Genomic DNA, 16,651 nt, shown 5'->3' on the forward strand with positions numbered 1-16,651 from the left:
TGACACACATATGGTAAAAGTCAAAGTGATGCAAGGCAGGTATGCTTTGAAATCTGGGCACCTACAAAGTTTCATTTGAAGTGCTACTCTTTTTATTTTCTCAGTCATGTGTGTCTGACTTTTCTGCCAGCCCATTATAACAAACATTTTATCAAATTTGTAACTTGTAAGTCAACACTCAACATTTTTTGACAGCATCTTGGCCACTGGTTGCAGTTCAAGCTGTGCAAAATAAAACAGTGTGTCCGATATTTTAGTGTTTCACCAGAAGCTTTTCACAGTGATCTACTCAGCATAGCTCTTTCACTGAAGACAGACATTGTAATGGGCAAAATGAGCACAATTCTTGGACATGTTTCACTATACATGTGCTGAACCTGTTGTGCTAATCATGAATATATCAACCAGATGGTATGGTACAAATGTAGCAGTTTATGTGTAAAATTCGAATCTGTAAACTGCCTAAAACTTATTTAACTGCATTTTTTTCTTTGTGTTTGGGAAGTTTACCCATTTGAATAAAAAGATAAGTGAAAATTATTATTGCTGCTTCATTTATCTTAAGCTGACAATCCTGACAGCACAATGGATAGCTCCGTCATTTAACCTCTAGAAGATCAAATGAAAACAATATTGCACTTGCAGCCATTTGGTCCGCTCTGCTCTGTTAACTGAATTTATGATATAACAATGTCGGTTGGAGGTTGACTGATTGAGCAGCGTGTCAGTTGTGGCGAGGCATTGAGTCGTTGATGTGTCCTTTGCTTCATTTGATTCCCACGTCAATCTTAGCTCTATCCAGGTGAAGAAAAAAGGGAGCCGGGACAAGAAAGGAGGAGAGGCATTAACTAAATGACGACATTGTGTTAATGTAAAATGCAAGAGGCTTGAATTTTAAAGCTAATGCTGAAAAAGATGACATTTTACTACTTCTAAAAGATAAAAAGCAAGAGTTTAAGCATTGTACTACTTCAGGCATTATGACTGAAAAATGGTTGATGATTCCCTGGTCTGTCTGTTTCAAAGATGTGTCTTTCATATTTATGGTTTTGTGTTATGTTAATAAATAATTGTGGCCAGATTTATTGGAGATAGACCTTGATTTTTATTATAAAGACAGCTACAGCATGACTGACTGCTCTTTTTTTTCTTCTTTTTTTTTAAAGCAACCAGTTTTACAATATTTCACACATTTAACCAACTTTTGTGTCACTAATTTCTCCTTCCTGGCCAACAGTGAGGCTAGATTGCCAACAATGTGCTGAACTAATGAACACACTCTCACCAGAGAAGGAGAAAAAGATTAAGTTAGCCTTAGGGTAGAGGAGAGAAGATAAGAGGAGTTCAGTGTGCCCCACAGGCTGTAAATCAGGATTGGACTATCACTGTAATTTCTTTCTCTGTGTGCATTTGGAGGGGTGTAGATTGGCTGCAGGTGGAATCAGTTTAATTACAAGTGGAAAAAGGCATGAAAAAAGTAGGGTAAAGAGAGGAATAGAGACGAGGCAGAGGAATTAGTTGATAATAAAAGTCTCTGCAGATTTAATAAATGATCAGCTTCTTAAATGCCCCAGGCATTATGTAAGGAAAGACTGTAAGAAAAGAAGAAAGAATATAAAAACACTTAATCTGTATTTTATCCTCGGATGAATTTCTTAGTGTGTCTAAAATATACACTTTAACTTTCTTTTTCCTTGATATTCATCATATGTCAAGTCACACTCATGCATTTATACTGTATATGTCATCTGATGCCATTGTACCCCACAGCAAATGATCAAATGCCCCCCACCCCNCCACCCCCCCACACACACACATGCACACACACATTAAAGCATCAAGTACCTCTCTGATCTCTGCTTCTTTTAAAAGCATGATTGTATTCAGCAGAATCCATCTCTACCTATTGTGAAAGGAGGGAGAGTGCAGAGTGTAATGGCTGTCATTTACTCACCTGAAACAGGGGGAATTATAAATGCCACGCACCCTATCCTTTGTATTTATCCCTGCTGATATGATAGCACAGTCATAGTGAGGAGACGGTGAGCCATAATGGTCTCCTCCCTGGTTAAGCCCACGAAGAAGATAGCATAAAATGAATGTGATATCGAGATGAGAGGGACAAGAGGTGCATTGGGTCGTTTAGCCACCAAATCCTTCAATTTTGTGATAAAAGTGGAGACAAAAGAGTTGCTTGCTTAAGTGTGTGTGTGCGTTGGATAGAGAACCAAGGCTCTAGAGAGATGATGAATGTATGATCTTACACACCTCAGAGGATCTGAGTGACAGAGACAGACGGACAGAAACAGAGGGAAAATGAATAATATCAGGATCTGTTCTCTGGAACAGAGGGCTGCTATTGGCATCCATCGCTTTTGCCAGGCTCTGAAAGTGGTGTGTATTTTGTTTTGTTTTTTTTATCTGTTGACAAAACCACCTTCCCAGATGCAGGCATTATGTGAGGCTTTGGCACGTATGGGGAGACTCCCTTCTGTTCTAAAGTTGTATTCTCTGTTTGTTTGTTTTTTTTTTCATGTTTTTGTACATGTAGGTGGTGTGTGTGTGTTAGCATATATTCTACTTATGAAGTGTTAAATCATATAGTGTGTAGATATAGGAGCACTGTTTACTACATCTCTGTCTGGGTGCTCAGCATTTCTGATTTTCACGTGGTGACGAACCAAGTAAATTATATATAAGCATCACATGCACAGATGTAGGGAAAGTGTGATTTCATACATGTGCATGATAAGGCTTTGGCATCTGAAATTTATTCACTGGCTATTATACTGGCCTTTCTCTTCTGTGCCTTAAAGCTTATTTAGCTAGCAGTGAGGTTAGGCAGTGGGAAATGTAAGGAGAACCATGCCTGAAGAGGGGTGACGGGAAAGGAGGAAATCTATCTTGCGAGACGCATCGTGCAATGGGAATCAGTGTTGAGTTTGATCATGTGCGCACAACATTGCACTGCTATCTCCCTGATTCCATCTGAAACTCATTCCCTTTATCTACCTAATGCAAATATGCCTCTACACAGTAGGGAGGGCAAAACATACTAGCTAGCTTTTACCCAAAGCACACACACAAGCCCGACACACAAATTCACCTGCATTGTCTCTGATCTCTAATAGCATGCACATTTCCTCTTGACTTTGACAAGGAGATACACCCCCTTTAAATGCCTTCACCTGTGTGTGAATCTGTTGAGTGTGTGAGAGTACATGTTGTCTCTGTGTTCTATTTATAGTACCTGCTGAGGTGCACAGCAATCACTCAAATGTAACAAGTTAAAAGAAAACGATGTAGTGGTCTGTTTTTAAATGTACCTACATCACCAGTGTGTCAGACTTAAAGTCTAGCAAATTCACTTTCCCCAGGAGTTAATAAAAGCCTCATTTGATGTTTGTTTGATTTGAGAGCTTTATCAGGCTGACACATGCTAGAATAACTACTGTGAATTCCATGCTGGATTTTAGAAGCACTATCAGGCATGGAGATATGTTGATGTTGATGCCCACATTTGGTTTAGATGATAGTGATGATATAAGAGAAAAGTAAGGAAAATGTGGTTTTAATGCAATTGATATTGTCATTACATTATTAAACCATAATATCACACATTGCAAGTTTTTATGATGCAGCCCTAATAGATATTGTGTTTATTCAAAATATTGAAAACAGGAGCCTACAAAAGAGGAGACCTATTTTTATTTTCGTCTTGATCTGAAAACAAAATTAGAGACATTCCAGTTAGTATTCGGAAACCACCCCACAAAGAGAAACCTTTCATACACTATTACGCTGACCAGATCAGTCTCACGCTGGTGATGTCATCTCTCTATCTTGCCTGTCACAAAGCGGTAGGAGTGACAGCGGTCATTCACCAATGACGTCTCATTAATCAAAAGTGCCAGCAGCACGCTGTTGCCATGGTGACAGAAGGAGTGGGACAGCTGAGATCCACCTCAGTTTTGCCCCTTGTACTCGGTCACTTAATGCCCATGCCAATCAGTGCCAGTCAATGCCAGTTTGAATTGACAGGGCCATATATCATCACTGAAGGGCTCCTAATCCCAAGTGGCCAAATTTCTTGAAGCAGCTGGACTGAAGAAAACTGTCAAGCATAGACCTTTTCATACCAATATGCCCATACTACAAAATAATTTGCATGTTAGTTTGGTCAGTTTGTTTTTTGCAGTTTTACATTACTCTAAATAGTCCATTAACTGTCATCTCTCTTTTCCTTTATAGCTTGAATTGTTTGTTGATCTTTTTGCTGATGCAATTTTTAATGGTAATATTACTGAAACCAACAAATTACAAGGACTCTTCATTTATTATTATTGTTTTTTTCTCTTTTTCTTTGTCATCTCTGAACACTTTTATGTCTTGGAGCAAAATGTTTCTTTCATATTTTGTCTTTTGTGTTTGTTCTTTGGTATTTTTCCTATATTGTGATAATTATTTTCCTCAGAAAGTGCACTCTGTTTATGCAGTAAGTTTTATTTGGTTGTATATGTCTCAACAGCTGTCTAGAGTACCAGTGGAGGCGTGTGGACAGTACACAACCTGCAGTGAATGTCTTGGATCAGGAGATCCCCACTGTGGCTGGTGTGTTCTGCACAATATGTAAGTGCACTAGAGTCATCTTTACTGTTAACTGACTATGTACTAAGTAATTTAGTCATGACCATTTTATTGCTAATTTTCTACCAAACCTTCGGCATAACAGGTAGACATGTAGCTATTGTTTGAATTGATATCCTCTCCTACCTCCATGACATTTTGGCTCATTCCCAGCCACTCCATCCCTTACAATCCTAAAGGATTCAGGCAGGCCTCTAGCCAACCCAGGCTATGTCTCAGATTGCTTAACTGGGGCCTCGGCTTTGCGCCAGAATCCCGCTTAGATCCATTACCAAGCCGAACCGCTGGCATTCCTTACCAGCTCTGAAACAGGAGCCCGGTGAGAGCTCGGACACTGATGGGCACTAACAAGGTTCTGATGGGCCCTGCTCTAGCTTCTAGTTTTTGACACAAGGAGAGTGATAGTTTCTGTTATAGTAGGAAACTCTTGGAGATCATAGAGATTATCCTGTTGACCTCAAAACATAAACTTGTCCCAACTAACTTGTTTTTCCTGTCTTTGCTTTAAGATTTCTTGTCTGTCAATTTCTCCTTGAAATGCATAAGCACAGCCTCCCAGATCCTTATAAATTCACAAACACCCAAGCTCCTGACAAACCCTTGTCCCTTAAGATTGGGAAGGGAGATGGAGCTTGCTGGGGGCAGAGACTTTTCCCACTCCACTATAAATTGAAAATTGCTTTCTTGTGTTGGCGCTTGCTCTAGGGTAGAGTTAGTGTGTGTGTCTGTGTGTGTGCACGTTGATTTGTGTGTGTGTGTGTGTGTGTGTGGGAGAGAGAGACACTGAGACTTATACATTTAGCACCTTTATCCCTTCTATCACCGAGAGGACACAACGAGGGCAAGGAAATGGTGTGAGTGTGAAAGGAACATGCTGAAACCCACAGAGGAAAGATGATGGACAAGGCAGAAGAAAGACTGAGAGACTGCAAGAATAAGAAATGTATGATGACAAAAAGAGACTTGGTGAAGCTAAATAGACTGTTTATTTTTCTAAGAAAAAGTGGAGAGAATGGGATGTATATTATATATTCAAGAAGATTTTAAAATAGTGTAGTTGTTTAAAGGAGCACAAAATGACAGTGAGATTATAGTGAGGATAAAAAGAATAAGTGCAAAAAAGTGAAGGAAGAACAAAATATGAATATATATGAGATCACTGGGTTAGAAAGTCTGTGTGATAGATGATGGATGGATCAAGGATCTCAGAATTGAGGTTACAGGCAACATCACACAAACATGCTCATGCATGAATGTCTAATTCATCAGTCCAGCAGTTTTTTGTTTATCAGAGCATTTTAGAATTGACTTCCTCTGTAAGCACTCAACTGAACCAGAGATTAATCATCCATACAGTGTATTCTTGCAGATTATTTAAATTGAAAATAATCTGAGCACAGTTAAGGGGAAGGATCAATGTAAACAAACTGGCTTTGATCTTTGTTCCTCTATAGTCTGTGCAGTTTAAAGTTTAAGTGCATGAGGCTAATATATGTATATGTATATATATATATATATATATATTATGTGTGTGCGCTTTTATGTGTGTTTGTGTAAAACCCATTATCACTCTTAACAACCTCACAGTCAGGGCAAATGGGTGGCCACAGATTGGTCTGTCACACTTAACCTGATAGAACTGGCTGCCTTTGGCTCATCTCTGTCTTAACACACATGCACACAAGGGCATACTCACACAAAAACTCTTCTACTGAAGATACAGCATCGAGTTGCCAAAGCAAAAAAAAAAAACTTATAGAAGAAAAAAAGACCAAAATGTTGCTTTAGTTAATTTTAGGTGTTGAGATGTTGGATTAAAATGCAGATGAGTCTTTGAGTCGTCGTTGTCAAGGTGCACATTAGTGCTCAGATATGCATATGTCAGATGGACACCCTAATACATCAGTCAGTCAGTTAAACTTTTGTATAAAGCACCTTCTGATTGTAACACAGAGGGCTTTACAGCAGACAAAACATAACAAACTATACAAAAAAAAACCTGTAAGCAGGAACATCTTACCATTTTCTTTACCAGTTCTCCATTCACAGGGAGCTGGTGCCTATCTCCAGCCATCACAGTGCGAGAGGGGGGGGTGCACTGGACAGGTCGCAAGTCCATCACAGTCACATAGGGACAATTGAGACAACCATTTACGCTCTCACTCACACCTAGGGACAATTTAGAATTGCCAGTTTACCTAACATGCATGTTTTTGGTCTGTGGGAGGAAACCAGAGTGCTGGGAGGCGACATCTCCAACTGCTGCCGTGGGTGGCATGGCGACACAGGATTTGTATTTTTATTTTTATATATCAAAAAAACAGCAATAAATTGTAAGTTTTTAACAATAATTACTGAAACATGAAAGGGCTTAACTGAGGAAACAGAATTTTATTAGTGTCGAAGCACCAAAGGTTGATATTAAAATTATGAACTGTTTAAATAATATGCCTAACACATAAAAGAATGACAATTTGTTGATTATATTTAAGTTATCAAAGTAGAAAGATGATAAGTAACAGATAAAATTTTTGTTTTGTTTTACATAATGATCCAAGCACACGCATAATGCACAACCATGTGAGGTTGATCGATCACAAGTTTACCGTTCTTGCGGTTTCTTTTCCCCAGTGGTTTAAAACCTGTGAACTCTTAATAGTCATTATGTAAGTAACCTCACCCCTTTAGTTACACCTACTACCACAAAGCAGACAGGGCTCCATGCTCTTGTGACAATGACTTCTGTTGTCCTATCACTGTCCCACTTCTGTTTTCCATGTGTGATTCAGTGGTAGTTGTGTTTGTATTTTTGTTTTTTACCTTCAACTTCAATGTTAACTCTTCAGGGAAGTTGGCTTTCTCTTACATTATGTACTTTGAGAGTAAGACATTTTTCGTATATTAATTATTATTATTATTATTTTTTTACATTTTTATGAACTGCTGAAATCTTGCTATTGCTCTCTATTATACTGACGTCAAAACTGATTAAAAAAGGGTTTAGCAGTTCTCAGTATATACTGTGTTAGGCTGTTGTTTCGTATTCTGAAAACTTTAGAGTACAAATGGACAGAAATCATTTTGAGTATCTTTTTTACTTCTTTTATATTCCATGTTTTAGACCAATTTGTAAGATAAAATTTCATTGAGCCAAAGGACATTAAATTTAACTTGTTAAACGTGTTAAAAATTGTTGAGACGGGCAAGCACAAATATAGATTAAAGACATGACTTTTATGCTTGAGGTTCGTTTGAGTGATGATAAAACAAGAATTAGTGCCTAGAACCATACAAGCACATGCTGAGATGACAGGGTCCAAAAATTATGCTGTGATTATGCCCAAATAAATTTTCTTACTGGATTAAAAATTCTTCATGTGTATGTGTATTTGCACTTCTCTTTCATACACACTTTATTTTATGACAGTAATGTGAGGTCAATAGTAGTGCCAAGCCATTAACAGTCAGTGCCAAATGAAAAATATCCCAGAGGAACCCCTAAGGAATAAAATGGTGTAAAAGTACATTATTAGTCATTTTACTAATAGATGCAACAGAATAAGCATGATAGTTTATATTAATGAGTGTATTTCAGATAGTATTTTAAAAAATACAGCATTCCCTTTTGCTTGTTTTTGACATGTGCTTGGGCAGAGCCTCAAAAAAACGTGATTAATTTAATACTTGATTAGCATTAGGTTTTGTATTTCTAAGTTGGTCTAACACATGCGTACAAAAACAAAATTGCATACTTAAATAAAACCAGAAATTGAAATACTAATAGCTTTTCAGACAGGATATACTAAGTGCATGTAGAAAGTGGTTTCTGTTGGGTGGCTATTTGTAGTCTTAGTGGTATTGAAATATTACTTTGAGATTGCTGTAGTTGTGCCCCAAAATTATTATAGATAAAGTAAAATATACTATTAAAACAAAATTGTCTATCAAATTGGTCCAATTTTGTGCAAGAATGGCATCTGAACTCTGACATAACTGGCAGATATGCATGCAGCAAAGGCCCAGGGGTTTTGGATCTTGTTTTAAGCAGTCTTCAGTCTAAAGCTAATAAGATCTAAGACAGAACTGAAAATAGTACAGATACACAGCTAAACCATACTAACCCATAAGCTCATGTAATGTAGTCTAGCCTTGCACTACATTTTTATTACGATTATGATGAATAAACTACAAGTGAGGCCCCAAATGCTTCATACCTTCCTCTACATCTGTGTATTTCCAGGTGTTCTACTCAGCAATAGACTACATTGATTAAGTTGACATTTCTAAAATGAAAGCAAAGTGAAAACCATTTGAATCTCCAAGTGATTGGCAGCAGTCTGATGAAACAAGCCAGCAGGCATAGTCAGCAGTGCATTGGACAAAAGGAGCTAAAAAAATATTGTGAATTACAATAATGGTGTCTTTGTGTGTTCAGATCTATCTTGTGAAAGGCCTTTTCTAGCCAAGGTTAAAGATTTTTCGGCAAACAAAATGAATCGAGGAATAAAATATATTTTTTAAACTACACACAATTTTCAAACGTGGAGCAAGAAGACTAAAACAAAAAAAATGCTCTCCCAGTTTTGCACTCCTTTTGCTGGGTGGAAAAGTGTTGTAAGGAAGAACAGCAAGCAGTTCAATTTTAAAGGTTCCTCCAGATAGTTTGTTGTTCCAATCAACCTTGAAATCACCCCACTGCTCAGAGGAAAAACAGAATTGCATGCTGCCCCTCTCCCATTGGCACACACATATACATGCACGCACACACACACACAAACTCTCCCTCCCTTTTCTATATCAGTATTGCCTTTATTTACTCTATAGATCGGTGAGAGGAGCTGTTAGAGAGAACACCAATGCAGGAGCAAAAAGCCAATCAATATTACAGGAGTGGAAATCAACAGGAGTGTGTGCCTGCTCCTTTAATGGAAGTCATATTGTCCTTCACAAACACTGATCATTTATTTCAAAATGTCTTCATTCTCACACACAAGATTGACTATAATATAACTAAAAGGAATATGTGGGTGGGTGATGTGGGTAAAGATACATTCTTGTTTTCATCTTAACTGTAAACTGATGAGCTCTGAAGGAAAATTGGTGCCAAGTTTTTAGTCTGCAATAAAAAAAAATTTGAAGGCTCACCTGTCAACTACACTGTCTGCTCATGCTGTCATCTGCTGAGATACACAACTTATGCTAATGCCTGTCTAGCTAAGCAGGTGAAAGAAAGTTTTGCTACATATCAATACTTTCTTTAAAGTTTTTAATTCATACTCTGTCAGTCAGAAGAAAACCTAAAGATTAGCCGATTATCTATAAAAGAAAGACCTGGTGTTGACATTTTCATAACCATACTAAAAGAAATGGACAAAAGTATTTTGAAAACCATGGCACTACAACATCATTGAATATCAATGGATTGTCAAGTCCTTATTTGGCATCTTGTTTATTATGTTAGAATAGAGTCAATCAAGTTTTGAACAGCAGCTGGGACATATTTGAAACTGTGGTCAATGAGAACCTGTCCAATTCTCCGAAAAGTGCAAGAAGGCAGTTTGTTGCTGAAGAAAAATGCATTTGAGACATTTGATTATGCTAAAATCTGGTGTAGGTGGGGCTCAATCAAGCGTTTAGTTTCAGTGCTCATGTTCTATGTGCAACTTTTTACACATTTGGATTGTGTGAAACTGTGAATTATTTTCTTGGAAGAAAACTATTATTCCTATATAAACTTGACAAATATTTCCTAGAAATAACCTTAACATACAGCCCTATATATAACATAGATCCCTCGTGATGGGGATATAGATTTGCAAATGCCTTTAGTGTAACTAATACAAAGATAAGTACTTTAAAGTGCTAATACAAAAATTGTAGTACAAGTCATTACATCACATTTATGATAACAGTGGCACAAGAATATTGTTAAACATGTTCAAACTCTCCAAAATAAAATGGTTACCTAATTATGTACAAAAAAATAAAAAAAACTTTACTTTCTGACATTTAATATCTTGATTGTAAGAGAAACTGATGATTTCTTATTTTGGTTTTACTGTATCAAGTACATAAATGCATGCATATTTTGCTCTGTGTACTTTTCTGCTTTCCAGTATGAATAACTCCAAATTCTAAAATTAGTTTCATTGTTTGCAGTCATGGAATATTTGCTTGAGTCAAATTTGAATCACTTTTTATTTACTTCAAAAATCCCATCCAACAAATCCCTGGGGTTTTATGTCTTACTGTGTTTTTTTACAGTGTAAGGCTGATATGGCATGTTACTTTTTCAGCAACTTCCAACCACATTCACCCCCTCCGAGTAAGGCAGAGGCTTTCCTGCAGAGAGCCAATATATCAGAAATGCTCTGACCACATTGTGGATATGTTACCTCCTGTAATGTCAGTCTGTCAGCTGTCAGTTCTGTAAGTGGTTAACTAGACCGTCAAGATGCCTGTACTGCATGACAGCTAGACAGATTGAAAACCATATTTAGAGAGGAACTTTTGTCAGAATGATTGTCATCAAATTTGTTACGGGTGTTGAGAATATCTTACATTATTCTGTGATATCAGTGTCTATTTGAAAAAAGTGGTTCTAATGTTGCAGTATCTTCACATTAATAATTGCTTTGCATATCTCAATCTCTGCTTTTGGCTATGATAACTCTTTTTATTGCTTTCTCTCTTTTTTAATTGCCATTCTACTCTTTTTTTTTTTTTTTTCTTCCTCAGTTTAATCCTAGTATCACTAAAATCTTTTATCGGTAATCAAATTTTGCACATGCACATATTTAACTGTTATAATTTGCTTATTCAGTTTCATTTTTTACATTTGTCATCAGTGGCATTGCATGTTTTTATGCTTTTTTTAAATTCCATTTTGGTTTTGTATTTGTATTTGTAGAAGGTGTAAGTCATACACCTGGGAATTTTATAGAAACTGTATTACTTGTAACGTCTTTCTCCTCTCCTTCAAACACTCATACATATTGATCCTTCATGCGTCAAGTGGGAAAGGAACAGTCAGGTCATCTGTGCCACTGGCCACAGAGCAAATGCTCTTTCTGTTTTTTTTATTGCTTTAGTTTTCTCAATACGATCAACAGTTCTGTTAAATACCTCCATTAATTGTGCTCTTCAGGGGCACATAGTCCTGTATAGATAAGTGCATGGGTTTTCATCAAAATTCTTAGTTCTACAGTGATGTTTTACATGTAAAATACTGTTTCAAAAGTTTGTATGCATTGTTTTATATTTAACCATATCTTAAATACTCATCAAACATAAGCTTATTAGAATATGTGAAAAGTTCTTAGGCAAGCTTCTTTCCCAGTCAGGCTTTTGAAATCCCACAACATTGGAAGTTATACCAACAAAGCAAATTGGTTGATCCAATCTATTGTCTCCCCTCCCCCACCATCTCTTTGATTAATTCTGCACCACAGCTACCTGTCGCTATGTTCATAACCATCCGTTTCCTCAGTATGCTCATTACTGTGGTATGCCAAACTAATGCTAATTAAACTGCAGTGCTGCAATTAGTGTGCAACCAATTCATTGTACTCGGTTGCAGCGACCACTTGGCTCCCCTGGAGACAGCCATAAGTGCTTAGAAATGCACTCTTTCCAGGGAAACATATTGTTTGCACAATAAGAAAAAGACAGAATGGGATCTAGAAACAGGTGAGCAACCTTTTAGTAAAAAGTGGTTGGCTATGTTAACTACTTTGATTTATTAGTTTTTATTTAAATTTGCCCATTTTTACATTATATGTAGCATAGGCAGCTTACTAAGTCAGTGTATTACTTTTGTACAATTAGTTGGCTGTATGAACATTTGTAACTATTGATTACTATAGGTCCTGAAGAAAGGGTGGGTCATAACTATTTTTTTTTTTTTTGCTGTCTTGTAAATATGCTTTTCAACTCAATATTCTTATGTGTAACCACAACATTTGGTTTTAAGAATTACTATAAGAAACTTGGCAGAAAAAGTTAAATCCAACTTGTAGCTTTGAACCTAAACTTCTTCTTGGATCTTTGGCATTGGTGTGATATTCATTCCTGGGGGAGGATAGCTGTCCCTTGTGTATGGATGACCAGTTTCTTCCCTTATCCTCAACCTCCTGGTGGATCCTAAGAAAGGTTGAGGGAAGGGAACAAGGCCAAGAAGTGACAGGGGCATCAGGATGGAACAGAGTGCTGTGCATCCCGGTTCTCTGAACTGTCACCATCATAGTGTGAGAACACACGCGCGCACCCAAAAAAACAATCTACCTACTATCTGCACATATCCAAAAGCACATACACAACAGTTGCTGGTCCACTTCTAAGTCAAGACCATTGCTCACTGTCACCTTTTGTCACTCCAGCACACACAAGAAGGCACAAGCACCAGAAAACAGAAATGTACACATAAACACACACTCACAGTGAGGTAGTTGTCTTGCTTTTGCCTGGCAGAGCGTGAATCAGACTGACATGAGACGGAGACGATGAATGAGGGATGTGTTGACAGCCAAAGGAAGTGAAGATATATGGTTATGTATTCCAAACGGTGAGATGGCTGAAAGTATGTGGAGAGGCTATATAAATTCACAGCAAAGGAGAAGGGAAGATTAGAAATCTTCAGGCGGGAAGCATAAATTAATCTCAAGAAGGAGGTACTCCAGTTGAGGATGGGAGTGTAAGCACTTGTAGTTACACATGTATAGCTCAACTTGACTTTGATCTAGAGCCTTTCTTATGAAAAAGTAGTCATGAAGGTCACCTTGTATGTGCCATCACATAGCTGCTGCTATGGCAACAGTGGCATAGTAATGGCATAACCATATTATGTAATTTAACACTTATCCCTATTGATGTTTCATTGGCAATGTCAGATAGTATTATCACTGAGACTGCTCACACATGAAGCAAGCAGCATCAATGTACATGTCTTGGAAAAATTTCAAAACCTGTGCATTTTGACCTGTATTTAGGATTGAGATGTTTTATGTAAGGACTTAATTTAAAAAGTGCAACTTTTAGTTTTTAGATATATCATACTTTTAGGAATCAGCCTAACAGATGTGCCTGAATTCATATCCTGAATAGATATAAGCTTTGAGAAATAAAGTGCACTTTGCATAAACAAAAGAGGTGTGGAGCGGATCTCAGCTACATTGACATGGAGCAGCACACATTGAATGTGTGATGGATGTCTCGTTTAAAAACATGACAAATTAGCTCAGTTTAGTAATCTTTGCGGTTCACCAAATTTTTTAACTAAATGCAAAGTTGCTGTGCATCATTGTCAATCTTCTCCTCTGTAATGAATCTATTTATTGTTGTCTAGGCTTTTAAATCCTGCAGGAAATCACACAAACCATATGTATCATACTACATCACATCTTTGAGTCACAAAGCCAGGTTATGTTTTTAAATGTCAACTGTTATTACTATGACACTAAGATTAGTATGCCTTTAAATAATTTGGGACCTTTGATGTCATGTCTTTGGAAGTGTCTGATAGGTTTATTGATAACATCTAAGTTAATTAGAGACACACACCTGTGGATGTAATTTAAGGCACACCTGAATGTGGTTCATTCTTGGGTGCAATTGCCTGAAGGTGCCTCATTCATCTGAACAAACAATTATACACAAGTACAAACAAGATGGGAATGTCCAGCCATCATACCTCTGAGGAAGGAGACAGGTTCTGTGTTCTAGAGATGAACATGCTTTGGTTCGAAATGTGCTTATCAACTCAAGAACCAAAGCAAGAGACCTGGTACTCCTAGTTGACTCGGATCATGTTTACCAGATACTAATACTACCAAATACTAATGGAGTGTATTTAAACTTTTGACTTTGAAGAAAGTAATAAAAATTGCCTTAAAAACATTCTCTCTCTCATTATTCTGGCATTTAGCAAATAGAAATAATTTTGAAAAATCCTGATTGACCTAAAAAGGAAAAGTTTATTCTGATTACACATCAAGCAGTGTGAAATAAATGCATATTTGTCTTTTTATATAGTGGATGTAAACTTCTGGTTCCAACTGTAGATGGCTAGAAAGCGTCTCAGTCCCAGCTTGAAGTGCTTTGTGACCTTGCCTATTGGTTCTGTAGGAGTACAATAAACTAAAGTAGCCTACTTTAGTGCACGCTTCAAAATAGAGTTGTTGTTTGACTCATTTTATAATGGAAACATAAAAATTAAAGCAACAGTAAAGATGATGTGGACTACTTTTTACTGTTAAAGTATTTAAGAAAAATGACACCAGTAGTCTGAAATCATAGAGCAGACCCAGCTTCTTTTGGCCTCTGGAATGAAAACCCACTGATATTAGAACAAACGATACAGAAAAAAGATCATTTGTATCAGAAATGACGTATAGTAATAATACAGATACATTCACAAGAGACCTCTGAGTGTCCTCTTCTCAACCTTAGAAAATGATTAAGTGGTTTTAGTGTGTCTTCTAATTTAGAGTTAGAAGCTGTCTTGTGGCTGTGAATAAACACACCTCAATTCAACAGGTTGGATATCGACTGCCTGGATCAATACTATCATATTATTTTGTCCTGGTTGCACATGTGCATGAGCATAAAACAATATAGATACAGATAAGCCAAGTGCACTTCACAGATCCAATTATGGAAAAAGTGTGCTGTCACCTTAAGATTCAGTTATTAAAAAAGTCAAATGGGGATTTAATTTGCAAATGCCAAATCCATTCTAATCCACGAGACCCCTCTGAGTTTTGTAGAGATCCAAAAGGATTTCTTGAGCCTCATGGAAATCGAGACCAAAGGCAAAATCTTTGTTATTCTAAGATCATTTACTGATCAACAGAAGACATTTATTTCTGCAAAATGCACAATGACAAAGAATATATAATTTCATATTTTTCCTTCCTGGCAAAATATTAAGACTGTTGGAGTACAATTCCAAGTACTTGTTGAAATGCAGTAAATTCACCGAAATATGGATTTTAGAAGTACTGGATACAGATTGAAATAATTATAATGCAGAGTAAAATGCTGAGAAAAAAGTATATATATTTTCAAAATAATTTCATATCTATTTGAATTCATAAGTTCATGTCTTGTCTTAAAACAAGTACCTACACATTCACTAAATGTACTTCTGAGCCAGACAGATGAAGCTGTTCAATATAGAAACCTGGCCAAATGGTGTTTTCAGGGGTAGTGATGGCACCACTCGTGCCAGACAAACAGCCTAATAAGTCCTCTATGCTCTGCCACCATTGGAAACCTTTATTGGATAACTTTTTCTCATAGTTTGTGTGTGAGAGAGAGTAAAATGTGCTGGTAGCCTGGCTTTTGAGTGCTGCTCAAATTGTACATCACTAAAAGTCATTTCAGAGAAAAGCAGCTGCAACTTGTTGGCTGGAGTCTCCGACTGATGTTGCCAGTCACTAACCTGTTCTACTGAGGCATGATTGTGTGTATATGAAAAGGAAAAATATAAGATTTATACTGCATATAGTGAATGATTACAGGCTTCATTTTATTCAAGCATTTATGGAACATTTGTATAATTAGGGTCTCTGTCTCATTTTGTTATTCTTTTTAAGTCTGTGCATTAAGAAATGGTTTTATCACAAATTGCAAACCCTCAACAGCAGTGTTACTGTATAATTTCTTTGCTCAGCTGGTGTTCTTGCATCAATGGTATTGAAGATTTCTAGACCTAGGTTCAGCCACACTGCAATTTCCGTGCCTTCAGGCATGATGTTATGTTATGAGATCCAGATTTTGTGAGCTTGAGAGTTCATTTGTGTGCGCTTGCATGTGTCCACACATAGTGGAGTAACAGGGTCACGGCCAGTGGGCCAAGTAATGACTCTCCCACCAGCTCCTTCATGCAAATTTAAGTTTGCTCTGTGGACAGCCACTCTTAATGATAACAGGAGGTGCACTTACATGTGTGGGTGTGGGTGTGTTCAACACTATTCATGTGTGTTTGGTCACATGCACAGGTGAG

General features: G+C 37.2%; 1 protein-coding gene across 2 annotated transcripts in view; it reads left to right on the forward strand.

Annotated features, from left to right (window-relative positions):
* Positions 1–16,651, forward strand: part of plxna4 (plexin A4) — a 216,438-nt gene that overhangs the window by 131,841 nt on the left and 67,946 nt on the right. For both annotated transcript variants that reach the window (XM_025005636.2, XM_017414840.3), the window contains exon 5: positions 4,529–4,629. In XM_025005636.2, coding sequence (XP_024861404.1) covers positions 4,529–4,629 — 101 coding nt within the window. The remainder of the gene's footprint in view (positions 1–4,528; positions 4,630–16,651) is intronic.

Source organism: Kryptolebias marmoratus, linkage group LG18 (genome assembly GCF_001649575.2).
Source record: "Kryptolebias marmoratus isolate JLee-2015 linkage group LG18, ASM164957v2, whole genome shotgun sequence".
Lineage (NCBI taxonomy): Eukaryota > Metazoa > Chordata > Actinopteri > Cyprinodontiformes > Rivulidae > Kryptolebias > Kryptolebias marmoratus.